Below are 22,525 nucleotides of genomic sequence, written 5' to 3' on the forward strand. Positions count from 1 at the left end.
TACTAATTATTGAGATACTATTTAATAATAGACGTAGCTATAATATTTAGTTTAATATTAAAAAATATAAATATATATATCGCAATAAAAAATCTAGAAATAAGAGTATAATGACAATTACTCTCTCCGTTCTTTTTCTACTGCAACAATGGGTTTGAGCATGGTTTTTAAGGAAATAAAAAAGGGTAGTTTAGCATAGAAATACCCTCTAATTAAGAAGTGTAGGGGATAATTAAATCCTTAATAAAGTAAACGCAACTTTATGAGGCAATTTGATGAACAATTAATGATAATTTTATCAACATAAAGTAAAGACAATATTGTCAATTATAGTTGTTTTTTACTAAAAGCGGAGTGGTCTTAATAGATAAAATTACCCAAAGTGGTTTGCAATAGAAAAAGAACAAAGGAAGTATGTAAATAAAATGGTGTTGAAAAATCTCAGTTTACAACAACACAAAATCAACAATGTTAACAAAAAATTTGCAAAAAAATAATATAAACAAGAACCCGTGCAAGGCACGAACTTAACTAATATATTTATATAAAAAATCCTAATTTTAATTAATGCAAAAATTGTTAAAAAAGAACGTCCAATTTTAATATAAAAGAAGACCAAGTTGCTAAATAGATTAAACTAGTCACCGAAAGAAATTAACTTAATTATTATTCGGTTAATTCTCTTTTTAATATTGGGCTTAATATAGCCTAATTTAAAAGTAGGCGATTGTGTTATATGTCACCAATTGATTGGTTGGGGACTTGGGGGTAATAGAGGCTAGAGAGCCATTCTTCCATTTCTCCCAATGATATGTCCTCCGATACACACCCTTTTCAAGTGTGTTTCATAGAGATATACAGTTACTCGAGAGTCAAGACACACCCCACACAAACAATAGCCTCGTTTCCGCCGGAGTTCTAAGTTCTAACCCACAAATGAAGACAGAACCATCTGCAAATGTACCTTCAAGTAAGCCCTCCGTTTCTTCGATTTATTTAGGATTGATTACAAATCTTGTACGATTTTATCAATGGATTTTCATACCTTTGTCAAAGAATTGATTCTCTCTATTCATCATCTTATCAAAAGTTCCTTATATCTTTTGGTAATATAGTTTCAATTTAAGAGCTGCAGTTTGAGTTGAGCTGTCATTTTTTTTGTGTGTCTGTCATATAAATTTGTTCAAATATGTGAAATTATGTGTAAGGTTTGATGGTTAGTGATGGGATAATATTTTTTCCAGAGTGAGAGATACTTAAGTTTAGTGTGAAGTAGTGAGTTCATGTATGATTTGGTTTACAAGTTCCTCATTCTTCAAACACATTGTTTAATAGTTGAATATAAATTTTAATTACATAATTTGGGTGCTTCAGCATTATTTCCTTTTATTGATTTTCGCCCTTAGTATCGATAAGTTGTGTTTTGTATATTAATTTAGGATCAATATAGTCTACATCATGTAAGAGAGTAGACATAAGGTTATTTTTTCAATACTATATCAGTATATCTTTGATGATATAGGGAGCTATATGACCATAGTTCGAAAATATGCTTTATGGCACGGTTGCGGTAACGGTCACGGTGATATGGGAACGGGGATGATGCGGTTGTCATACTGCTGAATATCGGCTTAAACCATGAAATATTCCTAAAACCTGCCTAAAATTCCGTTTTTTTACACCTTGACGACACAGGTGATACGATACGATGTGGCCTTGTTTTGACACCATGTATATGGCACATGTCTGATTTCAGTTATTAAACAACTTATTCTTAAAAGATATGGACTTGTTTCTAGACCTATTACATTTGATTACAATGATCCACTATCTGGATTATGTGAAATCTTTTGTGGGACTTACACTTTATCTCGTCGTTGGGAGAAAATGTCACAATTTCCACTTGCCTACATTTCCGCCATGTTTCTCCATTCAGATATCACCATATTCAACAGTGTGATTCGAATCACTTTGTTTTTTCACAGCGTACTGTGGATTTACTACAGTCTGCCACAGGCTTCTGAATATCACTTTGCTCGATATGCATCTTCGTTTTTGGAAGTCAAAGTGTTAGTGTAAAAGTCTTGGGAACAATGTGCTTAGAATTAGGTGAAGCTAGAAGAACTTTTAGAACACTGTAGAAGGAAACCCAGGAGCTCTTCTCAAAGGCTGAGTAGATTTTATTTTTATTGTACTGCTTATCTTTCTGTGCTCAATATGCTATCTCAGATCTTTACTAAAATGGCTTACAAATAAAAGCTATGAGGTGCATCTACTATTCTAGTCATGAAGGCATTATTTAGAAGTCTAACTTGGATTAGTTGGATATTGGACCATGAACTTTGGCGAGGGACTTTTTTGTTTAGTTTATTGATACATGAGTTTTATTGCGGATAGTACTTTCATCTTAGGATTGAGTTTCGTATGTTTAAACAAGGACTGTATTCATGTAGTAAGATAAGAATTGAACTTGCTGGTTCCAGAGCAACATTTAAGACCACGATTTTTTGTGTCCCAATAATTCTGAAAATTATAACCATTGTGCTATCACTTTCTGTATGCTATATCCTCAAGTGTATCTTTCAGGTCAATGTAGGCATTTAGCCACTTTAATAATTATGTCGAGCGTAATAGGCGATTACAACTATTGATTTAGCTATAGGTTAAATGACTTTATATGCCAAGTTGCAAACCATTGGATTAAGGAGTTAGGATCCATTATAGGGCATCTTTGGCACTAGCTTTTAGAATAGAGGTTTTAGAATATCAATTAGTGTTCGGTTAGACAGTGCTTCGGCTGGAGCTAAGTTGTTTGGACAGTACTTGTGAAAAGCTACTATAATTTGCTTTGGGTGGTTAGAGATAGCATTTCATAATTTTTATATTGAAATATGCTTTATACAATTTTCTGCTCCTTTGTTGCTATTCTAGTGTTTGTATTTTTTTTCAAAAAAGAACTTATCCCAAATAGTTTCATTGAACACTATAATACACTCTTTTCAATCCCTATATCTGTGTTCCTCAGCCTCGACAACGAGTGTCCACTTGGATACGGTGTCCGGTTGTTGGATTCAGCCATTTTGTGGAAATATGTCAAGTGTTTGCTGTGATTTAAAGTATCAAAGTATCGTATCGGTTGAGACGAGTCCAACACAGGTTTGTGAGTAAATTAGAAGAGTCGACATAACATAGCCCTATTATATTATACTCCTTTCCAGTCAGTAGGTTTTGATGCCAATAACTCGCATTCATTTACTGGTGCCACTAAAACAGTCGACCTACATAAACTATGCTCAAACTAGGTATTATTGAACTGAATTTAAGTGGACCTACGCTATGCTCTCCACATCTTATTTTCACTTTATCTAAGGAAAATTAACTTCAGATAAGCTTTAAGAAGTTAGTTTATACATAACCAAACCTCTGTAGTCGTGTAGGATTATTCTATGAATTTTCTACTTTTATAGGTCATATTGGAGGATATTTTTTTTGAGGATCCTCCCATGCGTATGGTTTCCTAATAGTTAATACTAAGTGCACCTAGCTTCCACAAGTCATACAGACTATTAGTATAAGAGACATATTAGTGAAGAGATGAAACAATAAGGTCCTAGAGGAAGTGGATGATGCAATTCTATTATATTTAAGCATTTTCTTTAATAAAATGTTTAAGCTATATAATGACAAGTATACTCCACATGAAGATCCTAAACATGCTACCTTCAATTTATCATGTTACCAAATGTCAACCAAATAACCTGCTGAGCAAGAATCCTTAGCATGGAAACTGGATTCTCTCTGGTTTTTCTGTTTGTTGAAAATGCAAGATTATATTTAACCCTGACGTAGAGGGATGTCCAGAGTTATTTTTGAAATACGACAACGTTCATTATGGTAACACTTGTTTTGTGAAAAATGTGTAGTAAGTTCTTACTTACCATTGTACATGCTCTATCGATGTTCTGTGATCACTTAAGTTGCACCTATTCATTTTTTCTCTTTCATTTACCTTCTGTAGCTACCGTTCAACCTTATTTATTATCTATGTTCATTCACTCTTTTAGTGTTGAGTACACTGGTTGTTTTGTATGACATGCTACATCTTGTAGGTGCCTTGAAGTATCAGTTGTGCTCTTCCCAAGGGCAACCAAAGATTTCTGGATGTGGCACTGTTATGAAAGAAAATCCATTTGATCTCTTACAATCTCTATATGGTATGCTGCTTTGTTATTAAGAGACATTTATTGTTAAATATCTCCAGTGCATAATTACAGGCAACCACCTTGTCTGCTGTGCAATTATCTTGATTACATGTTACAAAACCTAGAAAATGTAATGAAGGCTATTCACCAAGGCAAGCATATTAGCTAGTTATTTTGAAGTCCATTTCTTAATAGGATGCCACAAGGTACACATTACAGGATAAAAAGATTGTCAGTATTGTCAAGTCTAACCAAGTTGCTTTCCACGTAATCCTTCTTTTTTTTTTCCTGGATGTTGGCTCTCCAATTTGGTTAGTCGAGAAAAGGAAGATGATATGTGCTGTAGATTCTTGTAAAAGAGCTACTGCTAAGTAGTCTTGAATAATCTCCAAATCAAACTCTTGATTCAGAGACTTCAGAAAGAAACATCCTTAGATGCTGCTGATAAATTTGTGAACTTGCCTAAATTACGATCTTATGGGCTCCACCTAAAGTGAAATCTCTACAAATTGAGTGCTCCTGACCAAGAATTTAGAGATTGGGCACTCAAAAATTGTCATGTAAGCCTAAACATAGTACTCCCTCCGTCCCAAATTACTCTTCACACTTTCCGTATTCATCCATTCCACCTTACTTTTTACACTTCTATGGCCCACTATTATTTTAGTCTTTCTACTTTTCAAGCATGGCTCATCCAAATAAAATATTACCCTCACTCACTCATATTACCTCTACCTTTTCAATAGAATAACAATTGATAATAAAACAATAAATTATCATCAGAAACTATGTGTCCTAAGTACAAGGAGTGAATGTGTTATTATGGTTTTGTGCTCCGTGGCTGCCTGAGAGTAAGACCATTTAGTTTCAATACTTTGTTGACAATTAACATATCTCATGCAAAAGCATAAGTGAAGTTCAGCAGCACATACCTTTTTCCAACTTGAGTTTGATTGGTACAAGTTTGTGGAAGGTGATGCTAAATTATTATATTTGCTGTTTGCAGTGCACTTCTTATGAATCCATGCCTTTACACCATCGCTTCATGTCTTTTTGCTTCCAAGTCTTTTCTTGAATCCAACGCTAGTCGCTAGTTTCCACATGCAAGTCAGACAATAAGTTTTGAGATAGGAGTTTTAAAGCAGTTAATATTAAAAAGTCAGTTGTAGCATCCAGGGTCTTTATGCTAGCAACTTAAGGGGGCATAGGTTAGGAGGTGTTACCTGCAGAGAAATTGGTATAGATGGGTTCCCAGCAGAATTCTTCAAGAGCACACGGGGCACGTTGGGGGTTCAGAAGGGGACCCAGGCTGGGAAAGATTAAGTAGACAGATGCATTTGGAGTGCCTAAAGACAAATGAACGAAGTGTCCCAAAATGGTAAGGGACACGAGTGAACAGATTCAAGGGAGAGTTGAAACCGCTTAGGTATCGCACTTTCTCATCATTCGAAGCTATCTCCATCTGTCAAGGAGAAGGCATGGTACCTCGACCCGGACTGCTATTGAAGAAGAAAGCTTTTCATTCTCACTCAATGAATTAAGCTTGCAAAAAGCTTAAAAGAAGTTAAGTGAAAACCCTTCAGTTTAAGAGCTTGCTATCTAAATGGCATTTTCAGTATGCTAAGAGAACCTGGTAGGTAGACTAGCAGACAACTAAAGCAGGCACATTACTGGTCTCCAATCTGTAATATAAGGCAGTGCATTCTTTTGTAAATTTTAGGATTTATGACCACAAATTAGTCTGCCGAGGTTTTTGTAGGCTCTGTGGAGACACTATGAGGCCAACCTTTTGCCTAGCAAATGTTGATTCTGCCTTGAATAAATTCCAGAAAAAGGTTGTGAGACTTTTGCGGCAGGATCTTCAGCTGCATGGATTTCCCGGGAAACGAAGTCATAGGCACATAGGTTCAAAGTTACACCAACTACCCAAGAGCACTCGTTTATTAACCGCTTACTGGTACAAATAACATAGAGGAATGTAACCAACGTGTATTGGAAAAAGCAACCCCAAAGATTTGGGACCCAAAGCGGTTAGCTCATTGATTTTATATGTGAAAAAAGAGGTCATTTACTTAATTATCTCTTCGATCCTTTTTTTTATTGGTTAACTTTGACGTTACGCTGTTGGTAACTTGGTATCCAATTATCCATCGTAAACTCATGAGGTAGACCATCCTTTGGAAGACAGTTTCTAATTTCTAACATAGCCGGGCAGAACTTGAAGGAAAGAGATAAGGATTATGATTCTTAAAAAAACAGCAACTGTTGATGACAATACAAACTTTTGAGAGGCTTATATACTCCCAAGTACAAAATGAACTTTTAGGAAACTTCGAGCAGTATCCATGAGTATCTCTCTCTCTTTCTCAACCTTCCTTTCTTTTTGCCCTTTTTGATTCTCTTTCCCGCCTGCTGTCATCTAACTATATCTTTTCTTTCTACTTCAAGTTAATCCTAAACAAATGCAATAACTATACTAATCTCCTATTAGGCTAGTTAATTGCATGTTTTCATATCACTTAAGGCATATATGCTTTGGAAGAGCGTCCGTCACCTATCATCTTTCGGGAGCAGCTGGTGAAACGCATCCATATTGGTTGTAAGAATCTTTACATTTGAAAAAGTTTTTAACGTTATACTCGAGACCCTTGCTTTTGCAACTGGAGAATATATAGGATGACGGGGAAGTTGCCATATATTTGATCTAGTTCAAAATGATTTGGTCACTTCTTGTGCTGCTATTTTCTATATATATTAATGACAAATAAATTGTTAGGAACTTCCTTACAGAATATTTTTCAAACCACCTCAATTTTTATTCTAAAACCACCTGACTAATAGTTTTTACTTATTGAAGCTACCACATGGCAGAATATGAATGAATCTAGCTTAGAGTAAAGCTTGATTTGTCAACTTTGCTCCTCATCTTAGATGTACTTTTTCTCGAAAGAACTAGCTCTTTTAGTGATATATTGACGTATTTGATATATTTAAATAATTTTTGCTGATGAAAAAAGCGCTAAAACTGTTTTTTTGCCTGCCAAAATGACCTGGCTAAATTCACGTTATTAAACATAATTAGTCTTGCAAAATTTAGTAGGAGCGCACATCAGTCAGCTTAGATATATTTGATACGGCTTAAGCCTTCCTATAATAATATTTGCATACTTTCTTAGATTAGTCGCATGGTTTACTTATTCTTTTGCAATGAGGTTTTACCTGTAATAAAAGATGTTTTTTGATGTCCTTTGTTTTATGAGTTAGTTTGATTTAGTTGAAAGGGCCTTAAAAGGTTTCAACTTGTTAGTTTATGCACATGGGCCAAATCCCATTTTGGGGTTGGTTTCGATTTATTTAGTGGGTTAGATTAGGCGTTAATCAAGCATAATGGTTCCTTGGTCTCGTATGTGCACATACTTGGGCTGCAAGAGTGCAAGCATATCACATTTCTAAGTCTATATTGGTTCCTGATTCTAGCACTGGTTTTGGGAAAGCTGTTAGAGTTTGTTTCCTATTTTCATTAGTTAAGTCAAGGGAGCTGTCCTTTCTAATTTCTATCCTATTTCGTTTAGGTGTGTTATTTTTGTGGCTTAATGTATAGGGCCTCATTTATAACATTCAGATCAATATAGGGAGTATTAAATTATGTGAGCTTATGCTTAAGACAGGTGCTGATTAACTAAATAAAAAACAAATACTTCTAAGTTCTATGCATTTTGAACAGGCAAACCCTCAAACCAAGACTTTGAGTACTATCATAAACAACTTAGAACCGTTCCATTCATTCATGTTCACTAATTGAGGAGATTGCGTAAAAAGTAAAATAGAGACGTTTTTAAAAATATATCATATTCTAAGGTAAGTTTGGGCAACTTACTCTTATTTATCATGGTTGATTATTCTATGGGAGATTGTGCTAATGCACTGAGCGTGGCAGTAAGGTAGCTTACTTAAGATTGTCATGTAATGTCTTTCACAGATGGTGCGATAGCTGGAGCTGTTGCTGGTGGTGTTGTAGAAACAGTTTTATATCCAATAGATACAATTAAAACACGGCTGCAGGCAGGTCTACAATCTTCAACATCTTGTTGCTGTTATTTTGCTGTCTTAGTGTGTAATATTTTCAAAATCATCTTAGAACTGCAAAATTTATTCATTGTCTAATATATATGTTTAGTGTGCACTTGCCACTTAGTACCTGAAACATAATGGGTCCTGTGAGTTATAAGTTATAAGTTATAAGTCATACGTAAGACATCAATGTTCGAGTTAGTTAGCATATCATCTCATGTATCTGAAGCTACAGATTTCCCCTTCCCCCCTCCGAAAAAAATTAACTTAGCAGATAAAAACAAAAATTGAAGGTGAAATCGGTTCCTCATAAGAGGCAGATGATGAATAATTGGTTAAACTTGGAACAAACTACTTAAATAAAAGTTGAGAGTTTAGATAAGGGTCATCAAGTTCAAGTCAGAGCTAAATTAATTTCACATAAGTGCAATGAAGCTTAGACAAGGGAAAAACTGTTTTGGTAAGGATTTTTTAGGTGTAAGAACGAACTCCTAGTGTCATCAAGTATTTTGGTCAATTAGAAGACATATAACTTTGGTCCACCATCGGGAACATATAACTCTGACTAATTTTATTAATGAACTAGGTATAGGACATAAAATGCCTGGAGTTGTTTCATGTGCTAATTGGAGTGTTTGCTAAATGGAAATGAGAGTTTGTAAATTAGATGGTAGTGGAAATTGACGATTGGTTGTTGGCTTTTTTGAGAATTACTGTTATTACCTTGTTTGGCTGATGATGAGCAAGATTGAAAATAATGACAAATTCGCTTTAAGTCCATTACTAACATTTTTCTCTATCTCTTCATTAATGACATTGTGGTCATTATACCCCTCTCTCAATTCCCTCTCTGTAATATCTGCCCTCATAAGTAATTATTTGTTGGAAATTGATGTCCTCAACTCCTATCCCTCTCCTATCTACTAAGCTATCTCTTACTCTTATCTTAACCATTGAGGATTCTACTCCTTGTCGAGGTACTGTTGAGCCTCCTCTTGTGATGATCTGGATGAGCAAAAAGTGGTTAACATAGAATTTAAAGGAAATATGAAGAACAGAAGAGAAAAGAGATAAATTTTGTTTGAATACTAATGAGTGAAGGTTACAGTAAAGCTCTAAGCCTTCGAGAAACTTTATCCCCCCATAAAAGTAAAAGTCAATCAAAATTCTGAATGCATATTCTCTCTCACTTTCCCCTTTTTATTTCAGATCGTGGAAGCATATTCTCTGCTGTAAAAGCCTTGCACTGCAGCCACAATCTGGCAGAAAATTAGCTTCCCTGTATTACCCTTTGGCCTTACACCTCGAACTGCCTTTGTGGTTCTGCTTTGGTGCCAAAGTTGCCTCTGACACCGCCACCTTTTCTCTCTAATGAAGTTTGTTCTATTCTTGATGATGACATTGCGAAATTAGCAATGGAGGATGCCAACCACATCTTGTTCAAGGAAAAAAGTCTTCCTAAATCAGATAAATTATGGGTTCGGGGAAGAGTTAGCTCTAGACTTGTTTGACATGTACGCTCTTGGTAACTCTCTGGATCTGATATCTTCGAAGCCAGGGATAAATGATAATTAATAAAGGGTAAAAATTAAGAGAAAAGTGTGAAAAATAATTAATTATTTTATTGACGTGTGTGAGGAAATTGAAGCCATTCACCTGGAATTGGTTTTTATTGATAATAAAATTGTCAGATGCAATAAAAGACTATAATAGATTTGATATTTCCGTGGTATACTGCTTTTCCCTTTCGATTATTGTCTTCTACATATCCTGTCCTTCTCTTCTCCTCTGTTCTTTGAATTTCTTTTTCCTTCTTTCTTCAATAATATCCCTTCATCTTAATCTATCTTCCTTTCGCCTCTCCTAATTTTGATCTATGATCTTATTAGGCTTATGGTTTCTTATTCATTTTATCTTACTTGCATTCCGTTTTAACCATAACCGAACTTTTTAAATATTCGATCTTTATGCTCATTATTACGTATATGTAAATTTGCTTTTTGACTCGCTATCAACTCTTTAAATCTTCCAACTGTAGGCAGCCCACGGGGGCGGGAAAATAATTTTTAAAGGCCTCTACTCTGGATTGTCTGGAAATTTGCTTGGTGTTTTACCGTAAGTGTTTTTCACCTTAACATTTCCTTCTGTATCCATATTATGCAAATTTGTTGCGTTCTATTTCTCTCTTTTTGGTATGTATGCAAGGTTGGATCCTTTGATGTGCCTGTGGCTGACCAGCTGATAGGCTCATAGGCCACTGTCTATGCAATATGTGTTGCCTATGTCTGTATGCAACTACAGGATCTTGGTCACAATTGATGTCACTTTGAGGTTCTCACAACATTACATATATTGCAATTCCATTGTACTCAACGAAGCTTGTAGATGTCTTTCCTTCCTCAAGTAGATCTGTGCACCAACAAAGTTTAGTGTGCTATTACTATATACTTTGCTTTATAATACTTTTTTAATGCAGATCTGAGATATATGTGGGACAAGGGATTAGGATGATATAACAAGTGACTGAGCATGAAACAATGTTCAACTACTGTAATGTGTTCCTGCTGTCTGTTTTTGATATGCATTGTCTCCATTCTTGTGAAGTGCAATATAGGTGCTTGTAATGGGTCAGGATGACTAGAAAATTGATCCACTGCATCTATCCAAGGCATAAGGGAAAGGGTGAGGTGGGAAGTCCAGCCCAAACCTCTGATCGGCTACACCTATGCAAGGCATGAAAGGGCAAGGTGGGAAATGCCACTTGATTCTGTTAGGATGCAGTTCAGTGCCTGGGGAAGCAAGTAGTAGGAAGCAAGGGAAATTTAGTGCAAAAGTAAGGTATAGTTAAAGAAAGTGTAATTAACGAGGAGTATTATATGTAAACTGGGGAGGGGAGGGATTTCATCCAGCGAAATTGCAATCTCTTATTTCATTTTGGGAGTGAACTAAGCCATTTGAATCTTAGTGTTTTGTAAGCTACAGCTGATATTACAATATATGACAACATCTCTTCTCCCCTCCAATAATCTTCTTCTTCCTTGATCTTCATTTGTTTTGTCTTCTTCTTGTTGACCTGATCTTGTTGTTCAGATTGATAATTCTTTTCTAGTGCTTTCTGATGTTGTGCTATATGCCAAATTTTTAGTTTCAATTACCCTATAGTTTTGGGTCAAAATTCCATGTTCTTATTCTTTATCATCTCCCTTCCAACTGCAACCGTTCATGTCTTGGAAGCTTCTCGTTGCTCGTTTTATGGGGTTTTGATCTTCGTATCTTGCTCACTATATATCACTCATTGTTGACACAATCTTTAGTATTGTATGGCCAAACCGTCAAAGATGCATACAGTGGACTGACTCAAATGTATTGTTAAAGTCTCTATATTTAGTATGACTGTGTGACCTTGCAGGCCCCACACTTACCCTTCTGGATCAGGAATTGAACGTGCACAGTTATTTTGTTAAGGGTAAGGCTGAAAGAGCCTCTTCTGCAAATGTATGTGTAATTCTGTTCATAAGACAACCCTTGCCCCAGTCTGGGCAGGATTCTTATCACTATAGTAATAACAGGTTCCTTAATGCTCACACCTTCATTGCCTATGTATCATTAACTGTATGAAATGTCAGTATTCTTCTTTCTTTTTCTAGTATTAGTGCCTTTGCAAAAATACTGAGGTTGAAATTAAATGTTGCACTTCAGGGCGTCTGCGATATTTGTGGGTGTGTACGAGCCAATAAAGCAGAAGTTGTTAAAGATCTTCCCTGAGAACTTCAGTGCTCTGGCTCATTTTGTAAGTTGCTGAAGTGAATAACTAGGATAATTGGTAAAAGCAATAGAAAAACTCTTGTGAAGATGCAGTTATCAGTTTTATGCAGGACAGACTAACAGAAATGATTTAACATCTTTTGGGGATTTTTATGCAGTTTCGCTATGTTTGTTGGCAATCTAAATTGTACCCTCACATATTTCAAAGTCTCTAGAGTACCCTCAGTGATGTCCCTAAAGCTAGTAGAGTGATGTTCAATGGGTTATAACCTAATTTGGGTTTTGTAACTGATTCAACTAGTTTAAATTCATTGTTATATAGTGGGAAAAAGTCGGTTTAACTATTAAGCTCATTCTTTTCCCACATGATAACAATACATTGGGCTGATTAAATCATTTTCATATATAAAAAATGAGTATGAAATACATAGAATATCTCAGTAACGGTATTTTGATTAACTTAGGACATAACGATGGGGAATCACTAACACATTTCTAAAATCAAAACGGCACCGGAGATACTTTGGGAAAGGGGAGGATACAATGTAGCTTTTCAATAAATACCACCGCACAGAAAATCCCACATCTTTTACCTTAAAAGTATGCTGAAGCTAGTTTGCTGCTTATTTGAAAAATCGAATCCTGTGTATTGTTACTTACTAGTTTTTGTTTTAAAAAAGAGCCTCTATTGTCCATTTATTAGCTTTGCCTTAAGGTGGAAGCGAATTTCTCTCTAATTGAATTGACTTGTACTTTTTGTGATGAAATCATGATATACCAAGCTACTTTATTGCTTTTCCGTGATCATGTGGGAATGACTTGATGTCCCCATTGCACCTGCAATCTGATCTGACATACTTTCCTCTTCTTGAGAGTTGAGACCCTATGAGTCTAAATCTCCTGTGCCAGTCAATATTATTGGTCCACATGAATACATTTTAAAAAAATTCTTATTTTGAAAAAATAAATAAGGCAAAGAATAATTAGCATCAACCAATAAGATTCCGTGGTACAAATAAGTGGGACAAAAGATTTTTTTTTCTGTAATCTATTGCATGTAGTTCAGAGTATGTTTTTTTGGGTGGAAAAATTTTAGGCTTTCCTATTTCCTCATTCTGTGTAGAGGGAATTTCAGATTGAACTTCATGGTCCACCTGATACATAACCATTTTGTAGACCATTTTTACCAAGAAATGTTGTAAACACCGAGGTTGAAGCCTTCTAGTAACCAAATTCTTTTCCCCTCTGCTCTTGTTTTTGTGAAAAGGGGAGGGAGAGAGGCGTGTTTGAGGCATCTCTCTTTGCCGATTAATTGCTCATCAATAAGTCCATGCCAATAGCTTTAGTCTAATTACTTATTCTGTTAGCATGTTCCACTAAATTTTTTTCCACCTACTAGTTGTTGCTTGTAAAATTTATAATATCTGGTAATTTCTTAATTTAGTTTTTATATGTTAGCCAGTTTAAACTTCCTTTAGTCTGCAGGTGCCATTGCAGGAGCTGCCTCTTCTATTGTCAGAGTCCCAACAGAGGTAGTGAGATTTACTTTACATGTCTCTTCTGTTTTACAAGTGTATCTGTGTATGCAGTTTAATTTCATCCAAAAAAGTAATTTTAGGTTGTGAAACAAAGGATGCAGACTGGTCAGTTTGCTACAGCTCCTAATGCAGTGCGTATGATTGTTTCTAGAGAAGGATTTAGAGGCCTTTATGCGGTAAGTGAGATCTCTTGTGCACCTAAGTGAATATTATGTGCTCTTTTCATGTTTTCTCTGAATGTAGCTGTGTGAGCCGTGAGGATGTTGTATTGTTGTCAACTGACTCTTTTCAATCCTGGAATTTTGTTTGTTGTTGCAGGGATATGGATCCTTTCTACTGCGTGATCTGCCTTTCGATGCGATGCAATTTTGTATCTATGAGCAAATAAGGCTTGGTTATAGGCTCGCAGTGAGCAGGCTTATTCTCTATTATAAGATGTTTTGTAAACATATTACATCATGTTTGCTCTGTGATAATAATCTGACTTAGTTACGGAATCCTGTTGGCTTACCAGGGGATGGCATTATAATCTGTTAAGGCTTTTTATCTTTAATCTTCCTTGTGGGAGTACCAATGATGGCAACTAATATTGCAACCAGTTCTCTGATGAGATACCCTTAGTCTGTTTCTATTATTTGAGGAAGTTCGGTGGATATTGATATATTTGAAGTCAACTTCGAAAATTATAATTCAGCTGAGATAGCTCTCATCTGTTGCTTCATGGCACCTGCTTGAAAATTGAGTTCCTTTTGGGTCATCTAAATATTGGAATACGTAGGGAATAACTAGTAAGACTAAGAATCTATGATTGCAGTGGTGTTTCCCAAATAATTTAGCAAAATTTCACTGGATATCCTGTATTTTTTCAAAATTTTGTAACATGTATCTTCTTTTTGAAACTTTAAGTACTTTGTAGTTATACTGTATAGACATGTGAAGGATATCTTGTGCATTTTGCAAATATATAGGTAGCACTTAAAGTTTCACAAACATTTATAACACTCCCTTAGTCCCAAAATAAACTTCATAATTTAAAATTTTGGTTATCTAATTTGTAAGCTCCATGATTTTTTTCACAATTCCTTTTTGAGTCAACGAATTTCACACTTCCTTTTGAGTTAAAAGACACAATGTTAAGTATTGTTTTGTACCCTTCTTTCTCTTCCACATCAACCTTTTTCTGTTTCCATCCCAACCCTTTCTCTTTTTCTTTTCTCTATCCAAACCAGTATGAAGACTATTTTGAGATGATTTGTGTAATATTTATAGTGTTCTATGATTCTACTTTAATAATAGCCCAACTGATACTATTGATGATTTTCCCATCACAGTTTGTGTAATAGATACCGTCTCTCTCCTGTGAATTTCTATAAAGAACTGTTAAGTGTGCTATAAGTTTCATTACCCTCACCAATTATGTTGTGAAATTTTGCCCCCATTCTCTTGTTTGTCATTTTCTGAGTAGATATAATGGTAAGTTTCTTTAGATTGTTTGATGGTTGACCAAAAACAGCATTTCTTTTGACAGGCAAGGAGGGAACTGAATGACTCTGAAAATGCTCTAATTGGTGCTTTTGCAGGTAACTAAGAAAAAACTTTAATTTTCCTGCCTTTTGTAGTTAGTTAAGACTTTAAAGGTAGTTTGTCTGTGTTCTGATTTATTTAACTAATTAACTTATAAAACTTTAGATTACTTTATAAATTACAAAACCGACACCATTTCCTCTGAACAACAAAAGGCTACAAATTCAGTCCGACAATAGTTTGTTTCATTACTAACGAAATTTCTCCCTATTTTTTTAAATAAGAACAAAGTTGTCCTTTTCGGATACTGTCTCTGCTTTTCTTGCTCTTGGGATTACTGCAGACGAGTGTGGTGAACCCACTTAGATAACCGGAAAAAATGGCAAAGAAATTTAAGTACAAAATTAGGCTAAGATCGGTGCTGCTTTCGAGAGGCAGACTCTCTCCTTTTGATTACTTGGCTAATTTCTGAATGCCTTCTTTTACAAACTACCTTGCTATTTATAGAGAAGTTACAACCAGAGATTCTATTCTCTCCTACACCTCAGCATTACTCTTCTTTCTATAACAGAATGTTAATGACTAGGCAATCTAATTACCAGGGAAATAACAGAACTATGACAGTGCATTCTTCTAGAACATCTTGCTAGTTTCTCGGTTTTGCCCTCCTGCTGTAAGTAAAGTGAATGGGAGGCCTAGGTGAATGTATTGCATTACCCTCTTCCCAAACTCGCACCTTGTCCTCAAGGTGGAACGCAGGAAATCGTTCATGGATGAGTGAGAATTGTTCCCATGTGGCCTCATAATCAGGAAGCCCCTGCCACTGAATGAGAACTTCCAAGATTGATACATCCCCTTGAACAGTAGTACGAATGCCTAGTAACTTTTCGGGTGTAGCTTCTAACTCCAATTCACCATTGATATTCTTGGGCAGAGGGGTAGGAGGATTGGGAAGGTCCCCTTGAACTCTTTTAAGCTGAGACACATGAAAAACAGGGTGTACCTTGCTCTCTTCAGGAAGAGCCAGCTTGTAGGCTACTGCTCCTACGCACGAGGTGACTTGATAAGGCCCATAGAACTTAGCTGCTAGCTTCTCAAATGGTCGGCGAGCCAACGACTTCTGGCGATACGGCTGTAGTTTGAGAAAAACCCAATCACCCACTTCAAATTTCTCCTCTCGTCTCTTACCATCAGCCAAAGACTTCATACGCTGTTGTGCCAATAGCATGTGAGCTCGAAGGTCGTCCAAGATTGCGTCGCGTTCTTGCAAGTGTTGATCAAGTGAGTCAAGTACAGTGGCTCCATGACTATGTCGGAGAAGGTGGGGGGCTTCTCTTCCATACAAGGCGCAGAAAGGAGTCATCTTTGTTGCCACATGGGGGGAGGTATTGTACCAGAACTCCGCCCATGGTAGCCATTGAGCCCAAGAGCGAGGCTTTCCCTCTGCAAAGCATCGGAGGTAAGTTTCCAGACATTTGTTCACCACCTCAGATTGGCCGTCCGTTTGGGGGTGGTAGGCCGTACTGCGCAAGAGGGTGGTTTGGTGGAGGCGGAAAAGCTCCTTCCAAAAAATGCTCATGAAGATGCGGTCGCGATCCGAGACGATAGATGCCGGAAACCCATGAAGGCGCACGACCTCCTTGATAAACACCCCTGCCACCGTGAGAGCTGTGAATGGGTGAGTTAGTCCAATAAAGTGTCCATATTTTGTAAATCGGTCCACCACGACCAAAATCGTATCAAACCCCTTGGATTTCGGCAATCCTTCCACGAAATCCATAGTGATTTCGTCCCAAACTTGCGCCGGCACCGGTAAGGGTTGCAAGAGACCCGCCGGAGATTGTGTCGAGGCCTTGTTTCGCTGACACGTTGAACATCGTCGGACATGGGTGGCGACTTCCTTCCGCATTCCCGGCCAGAACCACTCGGCGGCGAGCCGGAGGTAAGTTTTGAGGTCGCCGGAGTGACCCCCATATGGAGAATCATGATAGAGATGTAAGAGCTCCTTCGTTAATGGATGAGCTTTAGGGAGGACTTTTCTGCCCTTGTACAGTAACTGCCCATGATGGAGTTCATACCCTTTGATCTCTTTTCCTGCTTGGATCTCAGACCTCAAATGAGAAATGAATGGGTCATTTTGTAACTGAACTTGCACTTGGGCCCAATTAGATACTGGGCTAGAAATTAAAGCCCCCAAGGTGGGCTCAGGTTGAACCCGTCGCGAAAGGGCATCAGCAACCCGGTTCGCAGCCCCTGGTTTGTATTGAATTTGGAAGTCAAAGCCCAGCAACTTTCGGACCCACCGCTGATATTCCGGCCCAACCTCCCTTTGATCCATTAAGAATTTCAAACTCTGCTGATCGGTGCGGATCACAAAGGCTCTGCCCAAGAGGTAGTGGCGCCACTTAAGAACTGCCAACACAATGGCCATTAGTTCTTTTTCGTAAATGGGCTTGGCCCTTCCCCTCGGCCCCAGCGTATGGCTATAGTAGGCAATGGGCCTTTGTTCCTGCATGAGTACCGCTCCAAGCCCGTAGCCCGAAGCATCAGCTTCAATAATAAAGACCTTGTTGAAATCGGGCATTGCTAAAATTGGGGTTTGAGTCATGGCCTTCTTCAACTTATCAAAAGCCCATGTTGCCTCATCAGTCCACCCGTAAGAATCCTTCTTGAGTTGATCCGTGAGCGGCCCAGCTATGGTGGCGTATTGGGCTATAAACTTGCGGTAGTACCCGGTTAAGCCCAAAAACCCCCTCAACTCCTTAATGTTCTTGGGTATGGGCCAGTCAATCATAGCTTGGATCTTGCTTTGGTCCACTTCTACCCCATTGGCTGATACCACATGACCCAAATAGGAAACTTGGGCTTGGCCAAATTCACACTTCTTCATGTTTGCATAGAGCTTGTGGGCTGCTAGAACCTCCAGAACTTGGGCCATGTGCTGGACATGTTGCTCCTCATCTGCACTATAAACCAAAATGTCATCAAAAAATACCAATACAAATTTCCGTAAGAAGGGCCGAAACACATCATTCATTAATGATTGAAATGTTGCCGGAGCGTTGGTAAGCCCAAATGGCATAACCAAAAATTCATAGTGTCCATCATGAGTACGGAAAGCGGTTTTTGGAACATCCTCCTTCTTCATTCTAATTTGGTGATAACCCGATTTGAGATCAAGTTTGGAAAATATGGTTGCTCCATGTAATTCGTCAAGTAGTTCATCGATCACGGGTATTGGGTATTTGTCGGGAACGGTTTCCTTATTAAGGGCCCGATAATCAACACAAAATCGCCACGACCCATCTTTCTTCTTGACTAACAAAACTGGGCTCGAAAAAGGGCTTGAGGATGGCTGAATGATGCGGGCCTCCATCATTTCGGAAATCAGTTTTTCGATTTCAGTTTTTTGGATTTGAGGGTAACGGTAGGGCCTCACGCTGATTGGGTTGGTACCCTCTTTGAGGTTGATGGAGTGTTCATGAAACCGGGCTGGAGGTAGGCCCACTGGCATGTTAAAGACGGACATGTATTTCTCCAGGGTTGTTTTTAAGAACTCAGGTACAGTAGGTAAGGCTAAATGGTTTGGGCTTGGGATATTTGGGCTCTGCTCGTGGGCTGGATCCACTTCTACTTCACATAACTCCACCAAAATTCCCCCCTTCTGTCTTTGGATCTCCTTGATCATGGACTTGAGTGAGATTTTCGTCCGGCCCAAGGACGAGTCCCCCTTTAAGGTCACCGGTTCTCCTTGAGCCCTGAACTTCATCACCTGCGTTTTCCAGTTGGTGGTGACTGTCCCCAATTTCTCTAACCATTGCACTCCTAAGATAAGGTCTGAGTGCCCCAACTCCAAGGTAAGGTAGTCCTCCACCACTACCACTCCCTGCAACAGCAACTCCACTCCTTTACAAACCCCGTGACTCTGCACCGCTACTCCCGTTCCTAAAGAGACCCCAAACTGAGCAGTGGAGGTGTTGGGAATTTGGAGGGAAGACACGGTGGACATGGAAATAAAGTTATGGGTGGCGCCGGGATCTATCATCACCACCACCTCTCTCCCTTTGATGGACCCCACCATCTTCATTGTCCGTGGGTTAGTGAAACCCACCACCGAGTTCAAAGATACGAGTGGCTGGGCAATTTCTTCGTCAACTCCCGTCTCCGGTAACTCGTCCTCTTCGCCCTCCTCTTCTTCGGCCGTGCCCAACAGAACACTAAGCTCCGGCCTTTTGCACTGGTGTCCTACACTCCATTTCTCGTCACAACGGTAGCACAACCCTCTTTCCCGTCGGTGCTGGTATTCTCGGTCGGATAACCGTCTTATCCCCCCCGGATTCGTTCGGACGCTGGATGGGTTGGAGTTTTTTGCGGTTTGAAGGTTGGGATTTGGGTAAGTGTTTCGGGTTTGGGTTGGGGTATTGTATGGGTTTGGGTTTCTGTGGGGTGCTGGGTTATATTGTTGTGGGGTTTTGAGGTGAGAGTTTCTGGGTTGAGTTTGTTTCAGTTTCTCCTCCACCTTGAAAGCTAGTTCCATGGCGGTTTCCAGGGTGGGCGGGCCGTGTAACCTCAATTCGGCCTTGATCTCACTCTTCAGGCCGGTTATGAATTGACCCATGGCTACCTCCTCCGTTACTCCCTCCAGTGGTGCGGAATACTCGATAAACTTCTTCCGGTATTCCGCCACCGTGCCGGTCTGAGCCACCGCTAGCCACTGCTCATATAAGGAACCTTCCTGGGTGGCTCGAAATTGTCGCCTGAGGAGGGTTTTTAGTTCCCCCCACTGGGTTATGGGTCGCCGTCGGTGTTCCCATTGGTACCAAAACAACGCGTCACCTTCCATCGCGACGACGGCGGCCTCAACCTTCTCGGCCTCCGTCAGACGGTAGAAGTCATAATACCTCTCCGCCCGCATTATCCACCCATCGGGGTTGGTACCGTCAAAAATGGGCATGTCGAGTTTTTTGAATCGCCAGTTTGAACCGCCTGCGCCTCCAGGTGAGTTGGTTGAGTTTGGGGTATTGGGTATGTTGGTGATTTCCGGTAGGCTGGCCCTGATCTCTTCCTGGAACCGGGTGTGTCCTTCCATGAACATTCTCATTTGAGCGTTCATCCGTGCCATTTCATCAAGGAAGGTCTGCTGGGTCTGCACAGAACCTGCCTGCATCTGCTCCATTGACGCCCGGATTCCGGCCAACTCCTGTTCCACTGTTTCCACCCTTTGGGAAACATTACTAGGTGCCATGAAATCACCTGAGCTACGGTTGCTCTGATACCAACTGTGGTGAACCCACTTAGATAACCGGAAAAAATGGCAAAGAAATTTAAGTACAAAATTAGGCTAAGATCGGTGCTGCTTTCGAGAGGCAGACTCTCTCCTTTTGATTACTTGGCTAATTTCTGAATGCCTTCTTTTACAAACTACCTTGCTATTTATAGAGAAGTTACAACCAGAGATTCTATTCTCTCCTACACCTCAGCATTACTTTCTCTTTCTATAACAGAATGTTAATGACTAGGCAATCTAATTACCAGGGAAATAACAGAACTATGACAGTGCATTCTTCTAGAACATCTTGCTAGTTTCTCGGTTTTGCCCTCCTGCTGTAAGTAAAGTGAATGGGAGGCCTAGGTGAATGTATTGCAACGAGGAGGCTTCATAGTATGAAGCACTATTCCATGCCCATCATGAAAGGTTGCAGGGAGTTCTCTTCGGCTGGTTTACAGTTGCCCTGCAAGAGAGCTAGGGCTTCTGTGTGCTTCTATGTCTTTTCACCTTTGTGCTTCAGAGCTTGCATTTGGTTTCTGATCCCTTCCTCCACCGGAGCACAGAATGCTTTCCATATGAGAAAAGGAGAAGAATACATTCCCTTCTTTTGTCTTTTGGTGCTAAGATATTTAACAAATTTCAGATGTCAAGATGTAATGTTGTTTGGGTAAGAAAACAGTCTTTCCATATGAGCTTGCATTTGGTTTCTGATTCCTTTCTCCACGGCAGTACATATTTCTTTCCATATGACGAAAGAAGAAGAATCCATTCCCTTCATTTGTCTTTTGGTGCTAAGATATCTAACAAATGTCAGATGTCAAGATGGAATGTTGTTTGGGTAAGAAAATAGTCTTGGTTTAGCTCTCTGCCTCTGGCCCAAAGTCAGACCTAACAACATTCTCTCCGCTCCCATGCTCCTCCTAAATGAACTTAAACTATAGACGTCCAGTTTGTGGCTGGAAGCTCCTATGACATGGTCAATATCAATGGCTAATAACGATAGCAAATTTACTCAGAGAATTTTAAGTATAAATGTATGCTCTGCTAGCAGATCTCGGTCAATCTCAGTACTCATCAGACTAAGTTTCACTGCTTGAACAGGCATTGTAACAGGAGCTATTACGACACCTCTTGATGTGATCAAGACGCGACTCATGATTCAGGTACATAGCAATAGATTTCCCCTGCCTTAAATCTTCTTTGATGTGAACATTAACGTTCTACTTTTGTTCTGCCTGTCCCAAAACACAACTTTTCAGGGCTCGACGAAGCAGTACACGGGCATATATGACTGTGTCAGAACAATAATGAGAGAAGAAGGAAGCCATGTCTTTATGAAGGTTTGTATTTGTCTTTATCTTGTTTTGGATTGTATTCTAGATAGTACTAGTATCAGATTAATTGTGAAGATCATAAAAACCGGCAGAAGTGTACATTTCAACATGACAGTCTACCAACTCTAGCTATCACCCTTTCTGAAAATTTCTTCTCTTGCATTATCCTGTCAAAATAACAAACAAACAATAGGCTTTTTATAATTCTTGTTTCCTGCAGGGTATAGGACCAAGAGTTTTATGGATTGGCATTGGGGGCTCTATCTTTTTTGGTGTTCTGGAGAAGACGAAACAAGTGCTTTCTTCGCGCAAATTGCTGAACAGTGAATGAGCATCTCAAAAAAAAAAAAAAAAAAAAAAAATGATGTGGAAGTTGTTTGGACAAATATTGTCAAGGACTCAACTCGTCGATAGAGATTGTGGGTTCAACAATTACATGAAAAAAGGATAAATAGATTTGTCAATATGAAAATAAATGACTAGATAGAATTAATAATAAAGTTTGATTCTGTTTAACTTTATTATTTGATTATTTGCAATGCAAGATGCCACAATAATAAATACGGGAGAGGTTAAAATGGTGGGTTGGAAATGACGAACTGTTTGGTTGACGAAGTGAGTTAGACAATGACTTGAGTTGGACAAAAGAGTGATTCATTAGTTAACAAACAACCTCGAGAATGATGAAGTGATCGACAACTTAGACTTAAAAATGATGAAATAGGTAGTGGCTACTTGAAAATTACGAGTTGAAATAGTTATAATAATCCCCCTTGTCACACTAGAATGGGGGTAAAGTTGTTTAGAGAAATACAAAAGGTC

At 38.6% G+C, this 22,525-nt stretch overlaps 1 protein-coding gene across 1 annotated transcript; it reads left to right on the forward strand.

Annotated features, from left to right (window-relative positions):
- The first annotated feature begins 762 nt into the window (after positions 1-762).
- Positions 763-22,224, forward strand: LOC104896267 (S-adenosylmethionine carrier 1, chloroplastic/mitochondrial). Its single transcript, XM_010682982.4, has 12 exons — positions 763-970; positions 4,110-4,214; positions 8,182-8,268; positions 10,316-10,388; positions 11,973-12,063; positions 13,517-13,570; positions 13,657-13,752; positions 13,895-13,984; positions 15,105-15,156; positions 21,471-21,532; positions 21,629-21,709; positions 21,924-22,224. Exons 1-12 carry the CDS (start codon positions 937-939, stop codon positions 22,032-22,034), a joined length of 936 nt encoding a protein of 311 aa, XP_010681284.1. The 5' UTR covers positions 763-936; the 3' UTR covers positions 22,035-22,224.
- The last annotated feature ends 301 nt before the right edge of the window (positions 22,225-22,525 follow it).

Source organism: Beta vulgaris, chromosome 1, assembly GCF_026745355.1.
Source record: "Beta vulgaris subsp. vulgaris cultivar EL10 chromosome 1, EL10.2, whole genome shotgun sequence".
In the NCBI taxonomy this organism is placed as follows: domain Eukaryota; kingdom Viridiplantae; phylum Streptophyta; class Magnoliopsida; order Caryophyllales; family Amaranthaceae; genus Beta; species Beta vulgaris.

Coding starts and splice junctions, on each gene's coding strand:
- LOC104896267 (XM_010682982.4), top strand. CDS start 937: ATGAAGACAGAACCATCTGCAAATGTACCTTCAA. Junction 13,571..13,656: donor TTGTCAGAGTCCCAACAGAG/GTAGTGAGATTT, acceptor AAGTAATTTTAG/GTTGTGAAACAAAGGATGCA. Junction 13,753..13,894: donor GATTTAGAGGCCTTTATGCG/GTAAGTGAGATC, acceptor TTGTTGTTGCAG/GGATATGGATCCTTTCTACT.